The sequence below is a fragment of the Drosophila miranda genome, chromosome 2, assembly GCF_003369915.1.
Source record: "Drosophila miranda strain MSH22 chromosome 2, D.miranda_PacBio2.1, whole genome shotgun sequence".
NCBI lineage: Eukaryota > Metazoa > Arthropoda > Insecta > Diptera > Drosophilidae > Drosophila > Drosophila miranda.
The window spans coordinates 16,921,538-16,945,064 of record NC_046675.1 but is presented as its reverse complement, the minus strand read 5'-3'; the positions used below and the strand labels follow the sequence as shown (position 1 = coordinate 16,945,064).

The following is a 23,527-nucleotide window of genomic DNA, read 5'->3' as shown; positions in this document are numbered from 1 at the left end:
ATAGAATATTCTATATTACAGATACAAAGTAAAAGTTCGACCTGGTTAAATGTATAAATTTGATTGCGTCTAGAAAGGTAAAAAGCTGTCAAGTGAAATATGTTTCAACGCCTACATATGTTGTCATAGTTGCAACACTAAATATACCTTGCATCGCGATGCGAATGTCAAAGGCAGAACTCAAAGCCTGGAAGAAAAAAAAAGTGTTGTTTTATTGAAAACATGGCGAATTTCAGCTAAAAGAGCAGGTGCAATCACAAACTATTCGATTCTGGAATTAATTGCCAGGCAGCAGTGCATAGAAATTAAGGGTGCATCAAAATTGACGCGTGTTAAATGCAAACAAGAAAATTCCAACACAGACCTTGAGTGGTAGCACACATACACATCTGGCAAACACACACACACACACATCTTGATAAACGGGGCCCAGTCGAAAACGTCATACACATATTCGCCGTCCCGCCCGCACGCTGCTTTAAGCCAAATTAGCAGACTTTTTCAAGCAGGAAGTCCGGTCCGAGGATCCAACCACGACGACAGCTGCAAAATGGTAAACGTGCCGCCCCTGCTGTGCAGCACGCCGCCACCGATCGATTTTGGCGAGGACGACGACGACTCCGGGCTGCAGTCGACGATCAACTTGGACGACGGTGACGAATACCCCGACGATGACTTTCGCTTAGTCACCAGCCGCTCAACGGGGCTCGAAGCGGGGCTCAATGCAAAAGGTAATTTCGCTGCCAACTGGGTTTTTATTAGATATGGAAGTCTTTTCTAATTTGTATGCTCCACTTGTAGAAGCACAGTCACAGTCACAGCCAGAACCCCAACACCAATCCGTAGCCATATCAGCGTACAGTGAACGGCCGCCCGATCTGGAACTGATTGAGAATTGTGAGATTAGCAAACCATCTGTAGACGCCATTAAGCAAACTGTGGAGGCTTTCAATTACCAAGTGAAACAGTCGCAATCGCTTGAGGGGTACGACGGTTATCAGGAAACGCCCCCGCCCCTGGCAGATGAGTTGGAGGAATCCGAAGAAGTGGAGGAAGAGGAAGCCAATATAAATGACAACGTGCCGTCCCTTAAATTGGACAGCCTGAGTCTGTATTCCACGGAAAGTGTCTCGGCCTCGTCCACACTGTCGCCCGTTGCAGATGCCGACGAGGAGATGCCGCCACCACCAACGACTACGACGACAACCACAACCACAACCAAAGCACCTGCACTTGCACCTGTCCTCAGCCATCAAGTCACGCTGGAGGATGTGTCCGATGACAGCGACGAGGAGTGTTCGCCAAAGAAACCCAAAGAACTATTTATACGCGAGGGAGCCGAAGATTTCTTTGCCATTGAAGTACTGGCCACACCCCCAGCCACAGCCACACTGACCTCCACCCAGACCCAGTCCCAGTCCTCCTTCTCCCAGTTGGAAAAGCCAGCAGCGGATGCAGATTTATTTAATTTTGCTGATAGTTTTGAAGAGGCGACAGCACAGTCCTCTGTTCGGAAGGATGTCATCCAAGAGCAGCAGCAGCAGCAGCAACAAACGAATGATGAGGACGAATTTTATGACTTTGGCGACTTTGATGATTTTTCGGCTGTGCCCACGCCAACAGTGGAAGCTATGCCACCGCCAGTTCAGCAGAGAAAAGATTCCCTGGAGGCTGCTCCTCCAGCAACTGCTGCAGATGATGGCTTCGATGATTTTCAAGAGTTTGCCACTCCCCCAGAAGGTGATGCCGACGATGACGATGACTTTGGTGACTTCTCAGAGCCCCTCACAGCACCCATACCCATAGCCGTAGCCGTGCCTCCGCCACCGCCGCCTGCAGCAGTCCACCTGAGCATTGATGAGCGCATCAAGCCAGTCCTAGAGCTAATGTTTCCCCTGTCCCAGGAGAGCAGTGCCGCGAATGAGGCCAAACGGCGGCCCCTGGCCCAGTGTCAGACCTTCAATTTTGGTGCCATCGAGCAGGCGCAGGCCCTGGACTATCAGTGGACCAGCTCGGAGATGAGGCACTCCCTAGTGCGGTCCCTGGGCATCGATTCAAGAAATATAGTAGGACAATTCCCACCAGTTAGGGTTGGGCTCAATGCTAATGCGATTTATGTTTATTCCAGCTCTTTGGGGACAAGTGGAATGCTTCCATGCCGCGCTTCGCTGCCAATCTGAGCTTCGATCCTCTGAAGCCGCTCAAGCCGCTGGAGGCCACGCCCCTGAACAGCCAGCAGTCAGTGGGTAAGTGCTGCATCCCAGATAGTCCCCATCTTATATGCTATATGCTATATGCTATATGCTATATACAGATTATACACCACTTAGTTTAAACGCAAATTAACCGCTACACAAGTTTTTCCACCCGCCTATCGCTCGCTAATTTCTCTTACAAAATGCTTTCCGTTGCCGTTCCGTTTTCCCCGCTTTTCCGGATTGGCCTGCGCTCCTTTTGTTACGGTTTTTCGTTTGTTTCTCCCTCCCACACCGACACCCCACACCCCACAGCCCACAGTTTTGTCCACTCTCAATACTGAATTGATGAACATTTACTCGTATCCCAAACGATGATAAATTGTATCTAGATACACATGTACAGACCTTACAATTGGAAGAACTAGACCAAGAACTAACGATGATGCTGGCTGATAAAATAAATCCTCTTGTTACCTCTAACCTCCACACCAATAACCACGAACTAAATGAAAATGGTAATGCTGCTGCTGCCGCTGCTGCCCGACCCCAAACGGATGACAATCTGATGATGGATTCCCCCTCTAACAAACCACACAATGATATGCACCATTCTTCATCATTAACCACACTCCTCAATAACGATAATGATAACAACAATCATGCAACAACAAACACAATAAATCTACTCACTGATCACGATGCCTTCTTGCTGGATTTTAGTAAGTTTCGTTTGGGCGTTCTGTGCGTGTGTTTGTTTGCGTGTGTGTCTGTTGTAGTGTTTTCCGTTTTGCTTTTTGTTTTTGCTCTCTTCTCTCTACTCTACTCTACTCTATTCCCTATTCCAAAATGATTCTGAATCCCCACATCTGGTTTCCCCGTTCTTGTTACTTTTGTTTCTTTGGCACAAAAAAGCATCATCTAAACCAGAGCCCTGCATGAATCCACAGTGTTCATAGAATCACAGCTATACTCATGCCTGGTCAGTACTTTCGGGTCGCCCCGAATCCAAGCCTGTTCATGCAGGGCTCTAACCGCAACCTCCGAGCTATCTCGAAGCACAAGTAGTTGTTCCAACCCAGAAAAATATCTCCCCCCCCCCATTTATTTAGCTAGATTTTATGGGATAATGCTGTTGATATATCTCTTGCTGAGCTTGCAGTGCCTCAAACTCTCTCCCCATATTCATACGATCTGCCCAGGACTAACACCACTAATGCTTTCTTTTCCTCTTTCCTAGGATTGGAGGCAACAACAGCAACAGCCACCGCAGCAGCACAAACGGGCCAAACTGAAGCGCGGGCTGGCCCGTCTAATGGGGAAAAGTGTGTCGTCGCCAGCAGCACCGAAACCACCAACTTTGACCAGGGCAACGTTAACCCAGACATTAATAGCGACCGCCTTGAGTCCACAGCAGCGCCACCAGCAGCAGTTGCTGCTGCAGCAGCAGCGACGCTATCGACTGCTCTATCAGCAAACGGCTATGGCCACAACCTCAACGGCAGTGAGCAGCTGCATCAGCAGCAACAGCAACAGCAGCAGCAGCAGCTGCAACAGCAACCACACCAGCAGCAGTTTGATTTGAGAGCAACCTCAACGCCATCTCCACCTCCAGTTTCAGCTCCAGCAGTGGCGCTAGAGGAGCTCAAAGGAAGCAGCACCACCAGTACTCCCACTGGCTTTGCGATGCCACTGAAGGAGACCCATATTTACACACCCTCGAAATCAGATACGGCTGTGGCAAGGACCACAACGCTAGCGCCCATTGATTTCGACTACGAGATCGCGGCCACTGGCATCATCATTGATGAGACGGTGGTCAAGAAGGAGTACCGCGATGTGGAGTACAAACCGCCGCCATTTGGCCTGGACTCGCCCAGCAGATTGCCCAGCAGCAACGGAACGAGCAGCTTTGAGCTTCCGACGACAGTGAACCCAATGGCGGAGGATGATGATTTCAGTGACTTCCAGTCGATGCCAGCGAGAACGCAAGCCTCGCTACAGCCGCCAAGGAACGGGACGCCCACGTTTGGCGAACAAATGATACTCTGCCCGGCCATATTGCTGCCACAGGCCATTCCCCTGGCCAAAACCACCATAGAGTGGGGCGACAATGCTCTGTCCAGCATCAATGCTGAGGAAATGGCCCGCATTGAAGATCTGTTCTCGGCACAGTCCAAGCCCCCGACGATAAGTGCAACGGTTGCCAAGCAGCCGCCCCAGCAACAGCAGCAGAACCAGCAGAAACAGGAGGATGATGAGTGGTCGGACTTTGTGTCGGTGCCTGTGCCCCAGCAGCAGCAGCATCCACAGCAGAAACAGTCTTTTAGCAATAATAACAATATCAACAGCTTGAAGAAGCCCCCATCTGGGACTGGGTCTGGGCCTGGGCCGAAAGAGGATGATTGGTCCGATTTTGTGAGCAGCACTCCTCTGGCGGCCCGACCATCGGCTCCACAGTTTAATTCCGGGGCCTGGCAGAGCGCCAATTTCTACAACAATCCACTCAGTCTCTATCAGCACCAGAAGCAGACGCATGCCCACAGCAATCTGGTGCCCAAATATCAGCACAGCGGCAGTGCCTCAACCAACCACAATAACAATAACAACAACAACAACAATGTGCCAGCCAGGCCGCAGCAGATCCACATAATGCACGACTTCTCCACGGCGCCCTCGACAACGGGCGCGGGCTCGTTGGCAGCCGGAGCCACCTATCAGCAGCACCATCAGCGGCAGCAATTCCAGATAGGCAATGCCAAGGTGGCACCGCTCATATCCGTCATACCCGATCTGAGCTTTGTGGCCCCGGCCTTGCCCACAAATGGGGGGGCCTTTATGGGATCGCTGCCGAAGCCCAGTTTCGGTGGCAAGAAATGACAAATGCTGCGCGGAGGGAAACATCATCTGAATCCCCAACAGAAGCAGCAGCAACAGTCGTTGAGACCGCGTCCCCCGGCCGGAGAGGCCAGCATCCTCACGTAGAGATGCCTGCGGATGGCCCGTGGAGATAGTCAGTATTATGAATCCGTCTGATAATTACCATACACCGTACCATACCGTAACGTCGTATATATAATATCTGCCAACTGCAATTGGAAGATTACGAAAGAAATTAGCAGCAGAAAAAAGTGTTTAATGTTGTCGTTGAAGTTATTGTTGTTGATGTTGTTGTTAGGCGTTCTAGGAACAGGCACCACTCAGGCACTCCGTTCTCACTCAGTTCCCCTCCGAAGATCGAGGAAACCCAACTCCAGTTCTGGTTCTTGCCCCCCCAGATCGTTCTTGTGCAATATTTTTGAGCCGATACTAATTAAAATATAGATATTTTTAAAGGGAAAAAAATTAGATGTAAAAACTAGAGATTTTATATGATTTTTGTCAAGCCAGGACCCCTCCAGAGCCAGGAGCAGACTCCCGCAGTTTGAGAGCATTCCAGAGAAAAGAAAACTTCCCTTTGCGACTTCCTTCCTAATCCAACAGAATACTCCAAGAAGTCCGAATGAAGAAGAAACCCCAACCAACCCGCCTGATGCGAACTTTTCTACCACTAAACAATATATCGTGTACTTAAGAGATGAGAGAAAACTAAAAAGTAAACCTAAAACCTAGGCATAGGCTAGCAATGTAACGATAATAGATATTAGCAGATAGCAGATAGCATATAGAAGATAGCAGATAGAGATATAGTATCTCGTGCATTCCATTCCCAGAGTGTGTGCAGATGTCTACTCGCCCATGATGATCTCCAGAAAACGCGCGCATTCGAAGGCAGAGATGCAACCCCAATCCGCTCCAGTTTTTTTCGTTTTTTTTAATATAATTTTTGTTTGTTTTTCTCGTGTTAAAGTGTTTTTACCATTTTTATTTATTTTACTTTATGTTATGCTTTTCTTTAAGTCGAGTGTGTGAGAGTGTTTGTGTGTGTGTATGTGGAAATTATAAACAATTATTAACTAGAACTAAGTGTGTGTGTGTGTGCTTGGATGTAAATTATACTTAAGTGTATGTAAATTACAAATAGATTGTGTTTCGTGTGTGTGTGTTTTTATTTTGCTAAGTCAATAAAATATATAGGGCTAAAACAAGAGTACATGATACGATGTTGGGTCGCTGCTTTGATTTAAATAATAATGAATTACCTATAAACTAGTAAAACCTATTCAAAGTGTATTACTGCATTGTATTGTATTGTATAATTAAAAAGATATGCGCCGATTACAAGAAATAAAACCTATTTGAAGAAAAAAAATTATTGGAGAAGCTTCTGTCATTTTGGTTGGAAATTTCTCCTTTTTTCTGTTGCTAAGAGGAAGGGCAGGAGGTTTTTGTTTACACTATATATAATGTGTTTGTGTGTGTGTGTGATTGAAACCTGCTTAGGTGTGTTTGTGTGTTGAGGAGAGAGATTATCAATCAATTGAAGCACTAGGTGTCCAGCAGTCCGCTAATCTCCTGGAGGATGCATGTGCCTGCAGATTGGGGCTGTGTGTGTGTGTGTGTGTGTGGGGCGTGGGGGAGGGAGTGCATGGGGCGAGGCTGTGTGTATAGCACTATGGCAGTAAATAGTACATAATAATAGTTTCAAAATTACACATGTATCTAATATAAATATCTATATAAATAGCGTACGATCCGGTCTCTAGACAGATGTGAATGCAGCACATCTTCCTCTCGAAATCTTCATACCAACTTGCGTCTAAATGTTCAACAGTGTTTTCATTTCGTTATCCTTAGTCACTAGATGCCTTAATGTTTAAGCGCATTTTCTTTTAGTTATTATTATTATCATCATCTCCCGTCTCCCGTCGCCGGTCTCTCGTCTCTCTCTCTCTCGCTCTGTTTACTATTAGCCTGGCTCTAACAATATGACGAAAAAAAAAAAACGGATAACAAATCCAGAAAATATGTGTGTGCTTTGTGTGTGTGTGGGTGTGGTGTTGGTGTCGCTATCCTTTATGATATTTTGAACTAACAGTTTTCATACTTTTCCTCAAATAAAAACTAAATTCGGAGCAACGGGAAGGGCCTGCCGGGTCGGTTCGGTTCGTTTCGAGGTTTGAACAGTCTTTGAATGGAAGTTTTCGTCTTCGGTTTCTTTTCTGATTCGTTTCAGGGCATAATGGATCTGATGATGATATCTATACATATATAAAAGCTAAGAAAGAAGCACACAAACACAAAACAAAAACCAGTTTTGCCGATTTTAACCGATTTTGTGGTTGTTTCCGCTTAAAGCTGAACGATTTCCGAACCGTTTCCCGTTGGCATCCCCATCCCTATCCCTATCCTTGCTGGTTAGGGTTTCTCCATGGACTCCCGGCCTCAGAAGGCCAGCCAGGGATGGTGCAGCAGCGACTCCTTGGATCGATCGCCATAGTCGTAGGTCAGCTCCTCCCCCGGCGCAATGTCGTCCTTGGCCAGCAGCACGAGATGCGGACGCTGCTTGATCACGACCACTTTGGTCATTAGATTGCCGGCACGCGAGTGGTTGATGAGGCGTCCCAGCTTCCCAGTGTCCACGGTGGCATCGATGCAGTACTGCTGGTTCTTGTGCTTGAAATAGTACATGTAGCAGCCGGCGTTCTCGTCCAGGGCATAGCGTCGTTCGCGATCGGTGGCATCGCTGATCGAGATCAGATCGCCCACATACTCCACAACGAATTCGTTGCGCTTAAAGTGACGTACAGCGACGACGCCGCGACCCTTGCCCATGAAGTTGCGCACCTGGAGTCCCTCGGAGCGCTCCTCGAGCACAGCCTGCTCCAGATTGCGCAGCCATTCCTCCTTGACGGCTGTTTTGGTCTTGCGTACGCTGCGGCGCACCGGAAAGAAGTCGGTCATCTCCCGGTTGCCATTGGTGGCGGCCAGGGGCAGCGGTCCTGGTTGGATCTTTGACCCAGTCTTGGTCTTGGACCCGCCTTTGGTTAGGGCAGCCCTTGGCTTGGCTGGCGCTGGCTTGAGCATTGCTTTAACGTGATTGTTGCTTTTGTTGCTGTTGGCTATGGGTATTTTGTTCAGGTTCTCCAGCTCCTCGGCGGCCTTCAGTAAGGCGTGGACATCGTCCTCATCCTCCTCCCCCTCGTCCTCCTCCTGATCATCATCATCCTCATCATCATCGATAACGACAACGTCCTCGTTCGTTGGCTGTGTGCCTGGCGGTGGCTGTGGCTGTTCGGGCTGGTAAGGCGCTTGTGGCTTTGGCTGATTCAGTCTTCGTCGCGACTTGCACGCGGCAACCGCCGCTGTGGTTGTCGGCAGCTTGCGTGGCGACTTTCTGGGCGACAACAGATCGCCCTTCATCATGATGCCGGAAGTCTTGCGTGCTCCAGGTACAATCAATCCCCCCCCATCGCCGCGGGGCAATGTCTTGATCGGCGAGGGGCAGAGTATGCGATGGGGTGTGGCTGGTTTGCGACGACGTGCAGCAGCTCCAGCTCCTCCTCCAGCGGCTGGAGATTCTGCCGATATGGTCAGGCTGCAGGCAACGCCACTGTCGCAGGAACTACTGTCGTGTTGGTCCAATTCGAAGCCGTTGTGGTGTGGCTGTGGCTGTGGCTGTAGCTGCGGCTGCGGCTGTGGCTGGGCTACGACAAAAGGCTGTGGTTCGCACTGGCCGCCGCCATTGAGTGTGACAATCTGATTGAAACGGCAGGCATTCAGAACGGAAGGCGGCGATGAGAACACGGCGCTGGCCAGCTCAAAGCTCTTGTTGATCTTAATGCTAGAGGCTTTGGTGGGCGTGCGGTCAATGTCCAGTGTCAGGACCGGCTCCTGCAGGAAGATGTTGTCTGTGGTGGCACTGGCACCACCACTGCTGCTGCTGCTGTGCGATGAGCTGTGGCTGTCCCGCAGGCCAGAGCGGTGTGTCTGGAAGTCGGCCATCAGCACGGGCACGGGACTGGTCTCCCGTAGAGCAAAGGTGTCCTGCATCACCTCCTCGTGCTCGTTCTCGTGCTGGTAAGAAGGCGAATCGGAAGAGGCCGTCGAATGGCCATCGTACAGCAGATCCCCCACAACCCGCTCCAACTCCTCATCCCCCAGCTCGTCGGACAGGGGAAGCTCTGTTGTAGATATTGTCTTTTGCTCTTTAATTGGCTCTGGATGATGTGTATTCAATGTGATTCCGCACTTGGCGGCAGCATTCGCTTTGAAAAAGTTCTCGATGGTGCGTGTCTGGGAGCGGGTGGCCAGCGGCACGCCTACAGACAAGAAACAGAAACCAAGACCGAAAAAAATCAGTAAAAGCTAACCTCAAAAACGCCACCAAATGCTGGTGGCGGGAGGGAGGGGAGGGGCTACGGGAAAACACTCACCAATCGTTCGATCCGTTAACGCCTTTGTTGGCTTGACGCCTTTGTTGTTCGCCTCCTCCTCCAATGCCACGACATCCGAGGAGATTTTGAGATTTTCACTGGCCTTCATCAGGCGGCAGTCTTTCCGCTTGGGGCTGGCAAAATATTGATCATCGAGCAGATGATTGCCGCCCGCTACGGCCACAGCGGCGGCTGTGTCCATGGACAGAGCCCCGTCGGAAGCAACAGCTGCCGCTGCGGAGCCACCACCAGTTTCCTTGGCGGGCCGCGCTCTCCTGCGCACCATTATCATCTATGAGCGTGGCTGGGCTTCAGCAAGGGGCAATGGTGGGGTGGTGGCGGCGGCGCGTGATCGCAGCGCACGAAGATGTGGGCGAAGAGGTGCGTTCGTTGGCGCGTTTTTCCGTATGACGACGACTGCTGCTGCTGCTGGACACGAGCGATGTGATGGATTGCCAGCACACACACTTGGAGAGAGACGACGACTGCAATTAGCCAAGAAGCATCAGCAGAGACACAAACGGAAACAGAAACAGAGAAAGAGGCAGAAACGAGACATTAAAACATTTGCACTTCATAATCGTATGCAGAGGTACATATGTATGTACATACATATATGTATGTTTGCAGTTTTTTCTTTCACACCCCGCGCGCGTACAGTTTTGCCACACAAAATATCGCCTTTTGTTGTTGCTTTTGTTTCTGTGTTCACGAAACGAGGAGGGAAAGAGGAAGAACACGAGAAGAGTGGAGTGGAGCACAGCGAAAGAATAAAAATGCCTGCTGGAGGTGTTTGCTGATCGCGTACCTATCTGAAAAGGCTGTCGTCATACGCAGCAGCGCATTCTATGTGGTTTATGTTCTCTTATAAGCATTGCAATTGATTGCACTGCAATTAATTATGTTATTAGTTGCACTTTTCCGCAAACTTTTTTTGGTTGTTCTTTTTTTGCTTTTTGCTTTGCGTCTGTAACAGGCCTGCATATGTATAATATATGTTGAATTCGTCAGTATATTTGAGGTATTTTTAAAATATATTTTATCGATAAGAGGTAAAACAAATTGTATTTTGAAATCGATACAAAATTTAAAATTTGTGAAAATTTTGTCCTTGCGATGAAAGCGGTGCTGGTAAGAAAATTTCAAACCAATAAAAGCCAATTTTCATTTCAAAATTGCAAAAGCAACGCTTTGGAGGCCGCCGGAAAATCCCTGAAGGTGGATTTGGCGAAAGTGATTAAAGAATTAAATCTTAATCATCCCGAAGCGTTGTTAGAACCACCTTCTGCCATACCCATTGTAGCCAGAATAGTCGGAGTTTTGGTATCCTTACGCTCGTAAATGAAGATTGAGGGACCACAAATATAGTGGATTAGGACTGGGGACACCACTTAAAAAGAAACGCACCAAAAACTCAACCTCTTGGGTGGTTTGGAGTGAGTTATAGAATATGTTAAGACCTTAAAAGAAAAGTCTAGACATTTGCGCGTTCAGTTGTAAATTCAAACTAAATTTGCTTATCGATAGACGCGTAACCGATAAACGCGTAAAAACAAATTCCAAAAATTTGTTTGATTTTATAAATTAAAAGTAGTAAAATCAATTTTATTTTAATAAGCTCTTTTTCTATTTAGAATAATCTCAATATATTTTTTAAAGAAGCCTTGTTTTTGAACATCATTCAATTTTGTACAGACGCTTCAGCGTGCTTTCTTCTTCTTCTTCTGGCTGTTCCTCTTGTGGTATTTTCGTGTCTGGAGGGGTGCGGTAACATTGTTTGTATGGCAAAGCAAAGTAAAAGAAATTAGACGACTTGCAAGGCGCGCGTGAAAAGAATTTGTGCGTTAAAAAGAAACTAATTTTAAAGTGTAGATGCTGATGAAACCCACAGAAAATATCATAGAAATTGGCTAGATCTTTTGGTGCGTCGGCTTTTTATAAATGTGGATTGGATCGCGGCGCGCAAATCGCTGAAAATACGCTAACAAACGGCAGCCTTGCGAAAACGAGAAAAAAATTGGGCGCCTTTTGTGAAGATTGTGTGCCGTCTGGCTGTGGCACATTTATTTCGCAGTCTCCGCTTTTCTTTACTGCCCAGCCAGCAGCCCAAAAAGTGATACGCGCGCGGCTGACTTTGTGTATGAGAAATACAGAGGAAATTTGTTTAAAAAAAATTGTTGCAATTAAATAAAACACACAAATATGCCGATTTGCAAGCGAGAAGGCTTCGATCTGAATCAAATGGAGGACAAGAGTGATACATTCCACGATAACGACTGGGTCTTCTGCTGCTACATCACCAATCGCATTTTCCGCGACTACGAGTAAGTACCTCCCCATGCCCACACCCATGTCCAGGTCCTTTCAGGGCATCATCATGACACCGTTCCCTGCCTGGCTGTCAGGCTGCCTGGTGCAAAGCGAGGAGTGCGCTGAAGTATACAACAAAGCGACGCTGGGAATGGAACGCATGCAACCGACCGACCGATATACGAACAGCGCAAAGCGAACACACACACACACATCCATAATGTACGAGTATGTATGTGTGGATGTATGGGTGTCTGGTCCTGGGTCCGCGGGGCACAAACAACGCTGTCGGTGGCGGGCGTAAAGCGCGCGAAGCCAATTCTCAGCTGCCGCCTGTCCCAGCTGTTTGACGCAGCGCTGCCACCTTTCCCGAAAAATAGGCGCGCGTTTAAATCTTATTTGAAAATATACATATATAGTAGTACATACTCATATGATTCCCATACTGATCGTCTAATATAATTGAAACAGAAACTACTTCCGACACGTGATGGCCATCAACTCGACGGTGTGGCAGTGCGAGGCCACCGGCCGCGAGAACCTCACCTACGAGGAGGCCCTGAAGAGCGAGCGCGCCGCCCGCAAGAAGATGGAACAGTTCAAACAGAGCCTGCGAGCGCCCGTCCTCCTGGTGGTGGAGCATGCCCGCCAGTCGGCGATGAAGACCCTCAACCTGATGGTGGCCAAATTCCTGCGCAAACGCTACTTCATTAACGAGGAGGTGACCGTGGTCACCAAGAAGAACATCTTCTATGTGGTGGTGGCAATAACGCCCGGCAAGGCCAAGCCCGTGCCCAGCACCGAGATATACGAGGACACGGATGCCCTGCAGTACCGGCTGAAGGCGGTCAAGGGCGATGCCAGCACAGAGATCTCTGTGCCCTTCGATCATATACGACGCAAGCGATTGGAGTTCAACATGGAGAACCTTGGGATGTTCATCAAGAACAATGTCACCCGCGTCGACGGTATCCTTCGCCCGAAGCCCGAGGCCTACAAACAGTACGTGACGGATGCGGGCATCAGCTTTGCGAGCATCTTCATTGGCAAAATGCCCCGCTACTCGCCGTCGAAGATAAGGCGACCCGAGGCCAAAGAGACATCCTCCAAGAAGCAGTCCACCCTGAACAAGTACATTGTGTCGGACGTGTCCGAGGAGTCGGTCGCCAAGGCCAAGGAGAAGGCCAAGCTGCTGGCCGAGGAAATGGAGCGTGCGCGCCTGGAGAAGGCGGCCAAGCTGGCCGTCCTGGAGCGCGAGAAGGCCGAGAAGAAGGCCCAGCTGATGGAGCGCGTGGAGTCCGAGTGCAACAGTCTGCTGACAAAGACGGACGACCTTGAGCGCTGCGATCAGCGGGTGCTGCCACGCTACAAGCCGATTGTGACGCTGCTGCCGGAGAAGCTACTGGGCGATGCCTTCATGATGCGCGAGTTCATGCACACATATGCGGGGCTGCTGTCGGGGGTGGAGGTGTTCCGACAGAATCTCAGCTTCTATGAGATGACGCGAGCTCTAAGTGCCCGCGAGGTGGCTGGCCCACTATCGGACATAATCCTGGTGCTGCTGGGCACCGTCTTCGATCTGCAGAAGGAGGAGGAGGATGACTGCGCGGTCAGCTACATGCTCGGACGCTACACGGCGCCCAGTGAGCCGTACATCAGCATGAGCCAAGCCTCTCGCAGCCACTACTACTCCAAGCGACACTTCTCCTTCAAGATCAACGAACTGCCGCTGGATGCTCTGACGCTGAGCGAGGTGCTGCGCCTGCATCTGCTCAGCTCCGGGGCCATTGTCAACGAGAAGGCCGAGAAGTGGCGGATCATGTACCGCAATGGCTACGCCTCGCGCGAAGATCCCGGCCTGGAGTTGCGCCTCCAGCATCCGCACATCCTGCGCAGCCTCAAGAACTCGCCGGTATATCAGCTGAGCTTCAGCGACATCATGCGCGTTATACGCTGCCTCATGTCCCAGATCCTCACGTACTCCGGGACCATCAATCTGATCGAGGAGCGTATGGAGCAGACGTACAAGGCCAAGGTGGAGCTGCGAACCCTCATCCAGCTGGAGAATCGACGCCTGGCCGCCCTCGAGATGAGCAAACGCAAGCTGACGCACGAGCATCATCTGGCGTGCAGCGCGGAGGAGTTGAAGAACGATCCCGCCAAGATGCAGTCGCTGCTCGAGAAGCTAAACAAGGGCATAGCGGAGCTGCACGCCAAGTCCGACACTCAGCATCGCAAGCACGAGGCGCAGGTCCTCGCCCTGCACTCGCAGCTGTTCAATTTCCTGGTATTCCTCGGGATGGATCGCTGCTATCGAAAGTACTATGTGCTGGAGTCCATGCCTGGCATATTTGTGGAGCATTCGCCCGACAATCTGGACACCTGTCTGGATCAGCCGCCCCTGAACAAGCCCCAGTCGGAGATAAGCAACCAGGCACAGCTGCCGAAGAACCGCAGGGAGTTGCGCATCTATCTGCTGAAGCTGTACGGCGAGGAAAAGTCGCGCAAACGGGCCAAGCAGTCGCTGGAGAACAAAGAGAACCAGGAGCACCGCATCAATGGCGACGCAGAGCCCATGGAGGTGGCGGAGGTGGAGCCCCTCGAGGATCCCACCCAGCACGAGCTGATGATGTGCAGCGGGGACCGACGCAACTGCATTGTCCACGATCACGAACAGCGCCAACGCTGGTCGTACATCTACAAGGCCGAGGACATCGACGAGCTCCTCAAGAGTCTCAATCCTCTGGGGCATCGTGAGTCTGGTCTCCTCGAGGAGATCAGTGGCCTGCGCACGCTCATCAAGCAGCATGTGAGCACCTGTCCCGCGGAGATGCTCACGCTGGAGAGCGACCAGCAGCGCAATAAATTCCTCAGCGCCATGCACTCGGAGACGCGGAAGTACTGTGAGGCCAACTTTGGACTGCCTGAGGACACAAATCTCAATGAGGTGATGCAGCTGCATCTGGTGGATCGCATCCTGCAGTTCGAGAGGGACATCTACACGGGGGACTTGGGGCGGTTGAAGGTGAAGGACATGGAGAAGTGGCGCAACGATCTTCTGAAGGGCAACTATGATCCACAGATCAAGCTGCAGTGGGGTCCCGGTGGCAAGCTGGAGGATCTGGCGGCTGCCGGCTCGGACCACGAATCGCACGAGGACTACGAGGACGAGGAGAAGAGCGCCGTGCCCCTGGGCAAGTACGCCACGCAGCCGTATCGGGATCCGGGACAGTATCTGGGCCCCGCATCGAACGCGGATGAGTCTGTGGAGAGTGCCGACGAGGAGGGGCTAGAGCCGCAGTCGGAGGCGGAGATGGAGTCCTTGCAAGCTAAGGTACGAAACATGGCCGGTGCCCTGCTGCAGGTGGAGCAGGCCATTGGCCGGCGGTTCCTGAAACCGCCCTACGGCATGAAGAAGTGGGATCCCAAGCAGGATGCCCTGAAGCAGGAGTGCGAGGCCCGACTGCATCAGTGGGAGGTGTCCCTAATGGAGAGCACCAGCTATGCGCAGCTCTTTCTGCACTTCAACATGCTGCACGACTGCATCCAGTGGATACGATCGACGAACAAGTCCCTGTGCAAGGTCTGTCGGCGTGGCAGCGATCCCGACAAGATGCTCCTCTGCGACGAGTGCAATGGCGGCACACACATGTTCTGCATGAAGCCCAAGATGCGGTCCGTGCCCAAGGGCCATTGGTATTGCAACGAATGCGTCAAGAATCTGGGCCTGAAGAACGCCAACGACGAGAAGGAGAAGAAGACGGCGGCCCAGAGGAAGCGCAAGTTCATTGTGGAAGAGGAGGATGAAGATGATACCGAGGAGGAGGACGAGGAGGAGACAGAGGAGCAGGAGGAGGAGGAAGAGGATGGCACAGACGGTAAAAGCGAAACGTCTACCCATTCCTCCACCAACAAGCTCAATGAGCGCCCCTCTCGTCGTCCCCGAGGGCGTCCCAGCAAGAAGAAGCGACTAGCATCCAAAGAAATTGAAGTAGCTATCGTTGACCATGATGACGACGGTGATGAGGCGACGGAGGAGAGCGAACCCTTGGGCAGTGAAGTTGGCGATGAGGGTTCCGTGGTAACCAAAACTGGCGAGGATGAGGACGTGGAAGAGAACGAAAATGAAGAAGGCGAAGAATCGTAAGTCTCCAAACTCCTCGACAAAAACTGGATACATTTTAATTTGACGGATGTTTTTCCAAACAGCGACGATGACAAAGTGTGCCAGGTGTGCTTCTACGACGGCAGCGAGATACGCTGTGTCCGCTGCAGCCTCTACTATCATCTGGATTGTGCCCAATTAAAGCGACAGCCGCGAGCGGATTTCGTCTGCAAGAAGTGCAAGACATCGGAGACGCAACGACCGAGACGCCGAAATAGTCATGGTACGTATAGACCAGAGCCACTCGCTCACTCTTGTTGACGGTTTTTAGTGATCCGGGGCGACCCGAATCTGTATGTATAAATAAAGAAGCTAAGAAAGAAACCCTCCGATCTTTTTCCACAGTAAATGGCCACGACGACGATGATGATGATCGGGTTGAACCTCCAGCCAAACGCTCGCGCTCCTCTCGCAACTCTCTGCGCATCTCGCTGGACAAATCCGCCCGCCACAGCGGCTCGAACAACAACAACAACAATAGCAGCACCAACAACAATAACCATCATCGCCGAAGCGGTCGTCGAATGAATGACAATCTGCCGTTGAACAGCGCCGCCTTGTACGATCTGCTGGAGCAGATCATGAAGCACAAGGCCTCTTGGCCCTTCCTGCGGCCAGTGTTGACATCGGAGGTGCCCGACTACCATCAGATTATCAAAACGCCGATGGACTTGTCCAAGGTCAAGTCCAAGCTGAACATGGGCGCCTATCAGCTGAACGAGGAGGTACTCAGTGACATACAGTTGGTGTTTCGTAACTGCGATCTCTACAATGTAGAAGGCAATGAGATATACGAGTAAGTGTGTTTCTTGGAACGAACCTTGAACCTGTTTTGAAGCCACCCCTCCCCCTCCTTCCTTACAGTGCTGGCTGTCAGCTGGAGAAGTTCGTAATTGAACGATGCAGGGACATGCAGCTGCCCTTTAGGCCCAGTGACATGAATGACGAAGGAGTGGCCATTTGCTGAGCATCTCCGATCTCCCCTAGCGATCGTGTACATTATTCTTTTTAGCTTACACTTCAGGCATACACACAACTAAATATACCATAGCACATTCAGTAGTTTATACGATATCTCTGCGACATTCTAGGCTTAAGCACGGACAAAACTTACTGCAGTCCTTAGTGTAGATAATAGCACATATGTCCTATGTTTAATATACGCATTTACGTTGATCTAAGACTATGGTATAGCCCCCACTTTCACACAAGATGCACACATGCTAAGAGATTTTTGGTTTGTTTTTTTTTTTTTTTTCGTTTTTGTTTTCTGAGACAATTTGTATTCTAGTTTATTCGTAAATTACACGGTTCCACAATCAATAAATGAAGAATAACAAAAAACTAAAGCCGTACATATCTTAAAGGTCTTTCCTAATGTATCGTGTTAGAATTATGGTAACTCCTACCAGTACTGGGATATATCTATTGATTTTTCATTCCGAACTGAACCAGAAACTTCATTTCATTGTTTTCTTGTTGAATTATGCATTTTGTTGGGTTCAATTTCCAATTTAAGTTCCGTTTGATGTTCGGTTTCTTAAATAGTTTAGTCTTAAATCACATTTAACAAGTTTAAATTTGTATATTTTCTTCTCGATTATACTTATGCTACATATATATTATATATACCTAACAAAAAAAATCCAGTTACAAAATGTTTCAGAATTTGCATTTCATTTGGAAAAAAACTCTCGAGTTCTTTTCCAGTTTCTTAAAAAAGGAATACAAGTTGTGGTTTTTATGTTTTAATAATGATAATAGATAATACTTTCTCAGAAAGCTATTCAGATTTCTTTTGCAAAACGAAAAATATTCAATTTGTGTGAGTTTTGGAGATCACCCCAGATCATGGTTATACAATAGATATCGAAGGAACCCCCATGGCCCCATGGCCCCTCGCCTGTACCCTTCTTCTGAAGACAAAAGATAATTTAAATTTACATGTAGTGTAACTTAAGTTTAGTTATACGATCGATCTCAGTTCGATGTGGACGAGGATGCGGAGGCGGAGGCGGTTGATGACTCCGTGTTGCACATATCCACAGTCGATCCATTGGCAGCGGCAGGTGGCTTGTGGTTGTTGTTCGAAGCCATTTGGTTGTTGTTATTGGCCTCGGTTTCCACGAGGAACGGATACGAGCTGGATGTGCTGGGAGCCTGCGAAATTTGGGCCTCCATGGAGGTCATGGACGTGGACGATGAGTCATCAGTGTCATCATCAACAGCCACAGCTACAGCCACAGCCGTAGCTTCGTTAATGCCATCGGTGCCATTATTATTATTGTTATCCTCAGATTCGGCATTCTCCTCGTCCTCTTCAGACGAATCGTTGGAGTCCTCCTCTAATCCTTCGATGCTGTCATTTTCCAGATCGCTGGAACGTGGCCGTGCGGCGGGGCGGGGCCGCTTTCTGGCGGCAAAGCGCTCACGAATCAACTTCCTTTTGCGCTCCATCTGCTCCATTTGCAGCGTATCTGCTGAAGGAGAGAGCAAATAAAACATAAATGGAAAATGGACAAGTCATTGGCAACGGGAGCCCAAGTGTAAACACAACCCCCAGACACTTGCCAATAATTGTGGGTAGCAGCAGTCCGCCTCGAGCTGTCACACCAAATCCTGACACTAAGCAAACAAGTGGCCGCCGCGACCTGGCCTGTGTATTGTAACTATTGTTAGCCGCGCAATCCCAGCGACTCTCAGTTACACGGACAATGTCGACGACTCTGCAGCTAATTATGTTGACCCTAGTGGGAGTAACAATTGGTCAAGCCAATAATATCAGCTACAGGCAAGTGCTGGTGCCCGTTCTCAGCCAGTTGAAGGGCGGCGTGGAGCTGCACTTGCGAAGTTCGAAGGATGGAGATCACGATTTTGTGCAGTTTCTCCTGAGGCAGGGCAAATACTCGATGAGTATCAGCCGGACATTGGAGCTGGACAGCGCATTACCCCATCACGTGCTCCTCTTTGCCGGTTTGGAGCAACTGCAGGAGGCTTTTCCCCAACTAACCCCCAGAGGCGGCTTCTACATACTGGCCCTGGAGAGCAGTGCACCAGCGGAGGATCCACAGTTGTTGCAGTTTATGGCGGAGGTTTGGCAGCATCACAACCACAGTCAGATCTACTACATCCAGCTGGACAGAGGTCGTCTGCTTCTTCATAATCCTTTTAACCAGAGCATCGTATTGGTGGATGGGACACAGGCTTACACGCAAATCTACCAGAATCTCAACGGCTATCCCCTGAGAATCTACATCTTTGATTCGGTCTACTCTGCTGTAATTGGCGATGGCGCAAACAAAAAGATCCTGAGCATCACGGGTGCCGACGCCAAGCTGGCCAAAACGGTGGCCAAGCAGCTGAACTTTACCCCGGACTACATCTGGCCAGACGATGAGTTCTTTGGGTGAGTCCCTCAAAGGTGTTTGCTTCAACTAAAACCCTATTCAAATGTTCTCCTTCTTGCAGTGGCCGCCGGTCGGATGGCTCCTACAGCGGTGGCGTGGGTCGTGCCCATCGCCGCGAGGTGGACATCATCTTTGCGGGCTTCTTCATCAAGGACTACCTCTCCACGGACATTCAGTTCAGTGCCGCCGTCTACATGGACGATCTGTGTCTGTATGTGCAGAAGGCCCAGCGCATTCCACAGTCGATTATGCCCCTGTTCGCCGTCCATGTGGATGTCTGGCTGTGCTTCCTGATGGTGGGTTTCTTTGGAACCCTTTGCTGGCTTTGCCTCAGGGCTCTGAATAGGGGCCTGGGAATCCCAAGGATTTTTGATGCCCAAAAGTCCAGGGGAAGAAAGGTCAGCAGTTGGAGCTGCGCCCTAAGGATCTTCATCGACACATGGGTGGTCTGGGTGCGGGTGAATATTGGTCGCTTTCCGCCCTTCCAATCGGAGCGCATATTTGTGGCGTCGCTGTGCCTGGTGAGCGTCATCTTTGGAGCCCTGCTGGAGTCCAGCCTGGCCACGGTCTACATCCGACCGCTCTACTACCGGGATCTCAATACCTTGGCGGAATTGGACGAGTCCGGAAAGCCCATCTATATCAAGCATCCGGCCTTCAAGGATGACCTCTTCTACGGCCACGATTCGGCGGTGTATCGACGGCTGAACGCCAAGATGATGCTGGTGGCCGAGGGCGAGGAGCGTCTCATCGAGATGGTTTCGAGGCAGGGCAAATTCGCCGGAGTCACGCGCTCCGCCAGCCTGCAGCTGAACGACATCCGGTATGTGATGACCAAGAAGGTGCACAAGATACCCGAATGCCCCAAGACCTACCACATAGGCTACATCCTGCCTCGGCCATCGCCATACCTAGAGGAGCTCAATCACGTGGTGCTGCACCTTGTGGCCGGTGGCCTCATTCAGCTCTGGACGGGAGAGATGAAAGAGCGGGCCAAGTGGAGCATCCAGCGATTCCCCGACTATCTGGCCCAGCTGGACGTGGGACGGTGGAAGGTGCTCACCCTCTCGGACGTGCAGCTGGCCTTCTATTCCCTCACCATTGGCTGCCTTCTGGCCGGCTCCGTCTGTCTCGTCGAACTGTTTTTCGGTCATAAAAAGGGAAAATAAAGAGGAATCTGACTCACCTATTTTGAGTACAGGCGGCTTGCGGGGACTACGGGAGAGCTGATCGAAGACGCGACGACGCTGCTCGCGGGCTGCAGCCTCGGCGGAAGTGGTGGGCATCTCATCGTCCGCAAACAGGCGATGTGTCTCGACCAGCCAGTCGCTGATGCGGGCCGCGGTGGCCGCCTGCTTCTGCTCCCCATTGAGTCGTGCCAGCAGCTCTTCCACACTGCGCTGCTGTCCCCCAGTGCCCTTTACAGCCATTTGCAAAAGAGCGCGACGCTTCTTGGCGATCAGATAGAAGATGCGATTGGGATGCGTCTGCCAGGAGAGCTCGCTGACGTTGGGGGTATCGTCCTCATCATCGGTGGGCTCTTCCTCCGATGCCGAGCTGGCCCCAGCCTCGCTGCGCTCTGAGGATGTGCTAGAGGAGGTGCTGTCACTGCTCGTATGATTGCCATTGGTGTTCCAGGATTCCAGCTCCCGTTGCACCAAAGTATCGAAGAAGGCCAGCATCGCCTGGTCCTCGTCAGTGTCGCAGGAGCTAAAGTCCTGTATAATATGCTCCGTGGTGTTGTTGTGCAGGGTGCGGTTGCAGTAGGGCTTGGCTGGCGGATACATCAGCGATCCCTCCCAGCCATGCTGTTCAAAAGGGCTCCATAACTGCAGGAGGAGGGAGTGCGGATTACAATGGGGAAAAATGTATCTATCAAACGAACCTTAATGATCTTCTCCACACCAGAAGAGGCCAGCAGGCAGCGCTGTCGATTGAAGCGCACCTGATTGACCACAGAACGATGGCCGGTCAGGATAATGGGGGGCGTGTCAATCCATTGATTCTTTTCCTCCACTACAGGGTAGAGTATGAGCGATTGTTCTTTATAGATTCATCCCATCCCCCCCTTGTTGAAACTTACAATCCACACCATCCATCCGCCAAATGAACATGTTAAAGTTATCCGAGCCGGACACAACCATCTCATCCTGCGGGCCTGCAAAGGTGCAGCTCTTCATGGTGCACGAGTTAAAGTACTCGTCATGGTAGAAGGTCCCCAAAGGCTCCGGCGAGTTGGGACTGAACAATATAGGTGGCAGTCGACGGTGCAAGGTGAGCAGGAGGCTGCCACTGCAATTGAAACGCACACTCATGCAGCTGGGCGATTCCGGGATATAGTTGAACTGGCAAAGGGGTCTGCAAAGATGTTCGATAAAGTGAGATCCCAAATCATGCAAGCTGTCGATCGGACTCACTGATTATGATGCCTCAGATCCCAGAGCATGGCGCCGCGCTTGGCATTGGCCGTGGCCAGGAAGTTGCCATTCAGCGGATGAAACTCGACGGCATTAAACGGGGAACGGAATTTGGCCACAGTCAGGGGCTCGTAGTTACCCACACGCAGGTCATAGAACAGGACCTCGCCGCTCTCAGTGGCCACGCTAAACAGATGGACGCTGGTCCGGTCCACGCTCAGCCCATAGACGGGTCCTCCATGTGAAAAGTAATTCAAGAGCTTGCCGCTGTAAAGGTAAGAAAAGAGCGATGAGATAAACAACGTTCCAGCTGGGATGACTGAGCCTCAACTTACGTGGCAAGGTCATGTTGAATGACCAGGTCATCGTTGCCACCGGAAAACACATGTGCATTGAGGGTGTCGAAGCCCAGGCAGAAGATGTTGCTGGTGTGCGTCTCGTTCATGACCTGCGGCCGTCCCATTTCGGACATCACCTCCTGGTCGATGTTCCACAGCAGCACCCGCTTGTCGTCCCCACCTAATAAAGATATGATGCAGATGTAGAGGGTTGGGTTCCTTCACAGCAACAGGTGTTGATCCGCACTGACCTGAGGCGAGGAACTGTCCACCGTTGCTAAATTCCAAGGCATTGACACACCCATAGTGGCCGGTCAGGTTGCGCTGGTAGAGATTCTCTGCTGCACTGAGGCGCTGCCGGAAAATGCCCGCCGACAGTTGGCCAGACAGCAGATCGCTCTCGCGTAGTCCCAGGCCCAGATTCAGATTGAGGCACTCCACAGAGCGACTGCCTCGGGTGTAGTTCATCCTAGAAATTGTTTCAGTAACCAACTAAACTTTTCACTTCACAACAAGAGACTCAGAGACGGAGCAGAGAGTCAGAGAGAGAGAGAGAGAGAGAGAGCGACACTCGGAACAGGCACAGGCACAGGCACGGGCACGGGCACAGAGAGACGGACACCCACACCTAATGTGTCTCCAGGCTGTGGCAGCAGCAGATGTTCTCGTTCTGGTTCAGCTTCGACATATTCGCTATTTCTCTATATTCGACACTTTTTTTCATGCCAGAAACAGTAACTTTCTGAGGGGAAATTCGAGGCTGCTGGCTGGCCAGTGGTGGGGGGTAGGTCGGGACTTTGAATCCCAGGAAAAGTTTGTTATTTGTTCGCTCTAACATTCGTCGGCGATTGGATTTCAATTCCTCAATAATTCCTCCAGTTGGAAGCAATAATATTTTCCGGCTGGATAGATATTTTCAGCAACAACACGACAACAACGCAAAGACTCCCGACTCGCCGCGACTGGTTTTAATCATCGGAATATATTGCCATTGCCCTAATCAAAATGAAAACATAAAGTATACAAGCCGAGGCGAAGAAACCAGCTGTTCGCTCAGCCAGCGACAGTGGGTCGAGGGTGGTTGCAAAGTGCTCACAATTTTCGATGCGTTCACTTGTGAATTGGTCGAGTTTCCATACAACTGTTGCACTCACTCGCTCTCTCTCGGCCTGTTATTGATGGAACTACAGTGGGAAGACCACTAAAAGGGTACTAAAGGTTCTGTTCTCACTCTTGTGTCCGTTCCTTTCTTTGTCACGCTGTTTCTTTTTAAAAATGTATGCAACTAGTGTTCGGAGGAGGTCTACAAAAAGGTATGAAAAGGTTCACTCTTCAGGTTGAATCCTGAGACAATACAATCCTGTATATATAGATGTTCC

The 23,527-nt window shown here is 50.5% G+C and overlaps 5 protein-coding genes across 6 annotated transcripts; 3 read left to right on the top strand and 2 right to left on the bottom strand.

The window, feature by feature from the left end:
- Nucleotides 1-75: 75 nt before the first annotated feature.
- On the top strand, nt 76-6,288 carry LOC108155038. Its single transcript, XM_017285603.2, has 4 exons — nt 76-731; nt 802-2,066; nt 2,129-2,246; nt 3,436-6,288. Exons 1-4 carry the CDS (start codon nt 551-553, stop codon nt 5,073-5,075), a joined length of 3,204 nt encoding a protein of 1,067 aa, XP_017141092.1. The 5' UTR covers nt 76-550; the 3' UTR covers nt 5,076-6,288.
- LOC108155042 (histone-lysine N-methyltransferase PR-Set7) lies at nt 6,261-10,492 on the bottom strand. The gene is made up of 3 exons (XM_017285615.2): nt 10,320-10,492; nt 9,512-9,996; nt 6,261-9,397 (listed from the first exon to the last, which is right to left on the bottom strand). Exons 2-3 carry the CDS (start codon nt 9,801-9,803, stop codon nt 7,521-7,523), a joined length of 2,169 nt encoding a protein of 722 aa, XP_017141104.1. The 5' UTR covers nt 9,804-9,996; nt 10,320-10,492; the 3' UTR covers nt 6,261-7,520.
- A 782-nt stretch (nt 10,493-11,274) lies between these two features.
- Nucleotides 11,275-17,335, top strand: LOC108155342 (bromodomain adjacent to zinc finger domain protein 1A). The gene is made up of 5 exons (XM_017286097.2): nt 11,275-11,835; nt 12,293-15,964; nt 16,031-16,209; nt 16,332-16,782; nt 16,851-17,335. The coding sequence occupies exons 1-5, from the start codon at nt 11,714-11,716 to the stop codon at nt 16,951-16,953; spliced, it is 4,527 nt and encodes a 1,508-aa protein (XP_017141586.1). The 5' UTR covers nt 11,275-11,713; the 3' UTR covers nt 16,954-17,335.
- On the bottom strand, nt 17,247-23,512 carry LOC108155343 (DDB1- and CUL4-associated factor 5). Of its 2 annotated transcripts, XM_017286099.2 has the most exons (8): nt 23,380-23,512; nt 22,400-22,617; nt 22,146-22,329; nt 21,811-22,077; nt 21,477-21,751; nt 21,279-21,409; nt 20,580-21,222; nt 17,247-18,466 (listed from the first exon to the last, which is right to left on the bottom strand). In XM_017286099.2, the coding sequence occupies exons 2-8, from the start codon at nt 22,614-22,616 to the stop codon at nt 17,967-17,969; spliced, it is 2,217 nt and encodes a 738-aa protein (XP_017141588.1). In that variant the 5' UTR covers nt 22,617; nt 23,380-23,512; the 3' UTR covers nt 17,247-17,966. The 2 variants fall into 2 exon arrangements, with proteins under 2 accessions (XP_017141588.1, XP_017141589.1); XM_017286100.2 differs by lacking the exon at nt 23,380-23,512 and having other exon boundaries at nt 17,247-18,463; nt 22,400-23,315.
- On the top strand, nt 18,474-20,572 carry LOC108155344. Its single transcript, XM_017286102.2, has 2 exons — nt 18,474-19,392; nt 19,455-20,572. The coding sequence occupies exons 1-2, from the start codon at nt 18,701-18,703 to the stop codon at nt 20,560-20,562; spliced, it is 1,800 nt and encodes a 599-aa protein (XP_017141591.1). The 5' UTR covers nt 18,474-18,700; the 3' UTR covers nt 20,563-20,572.
- Nucleotides 23,513-23,527: the final 15 nt, after the last annotated feature.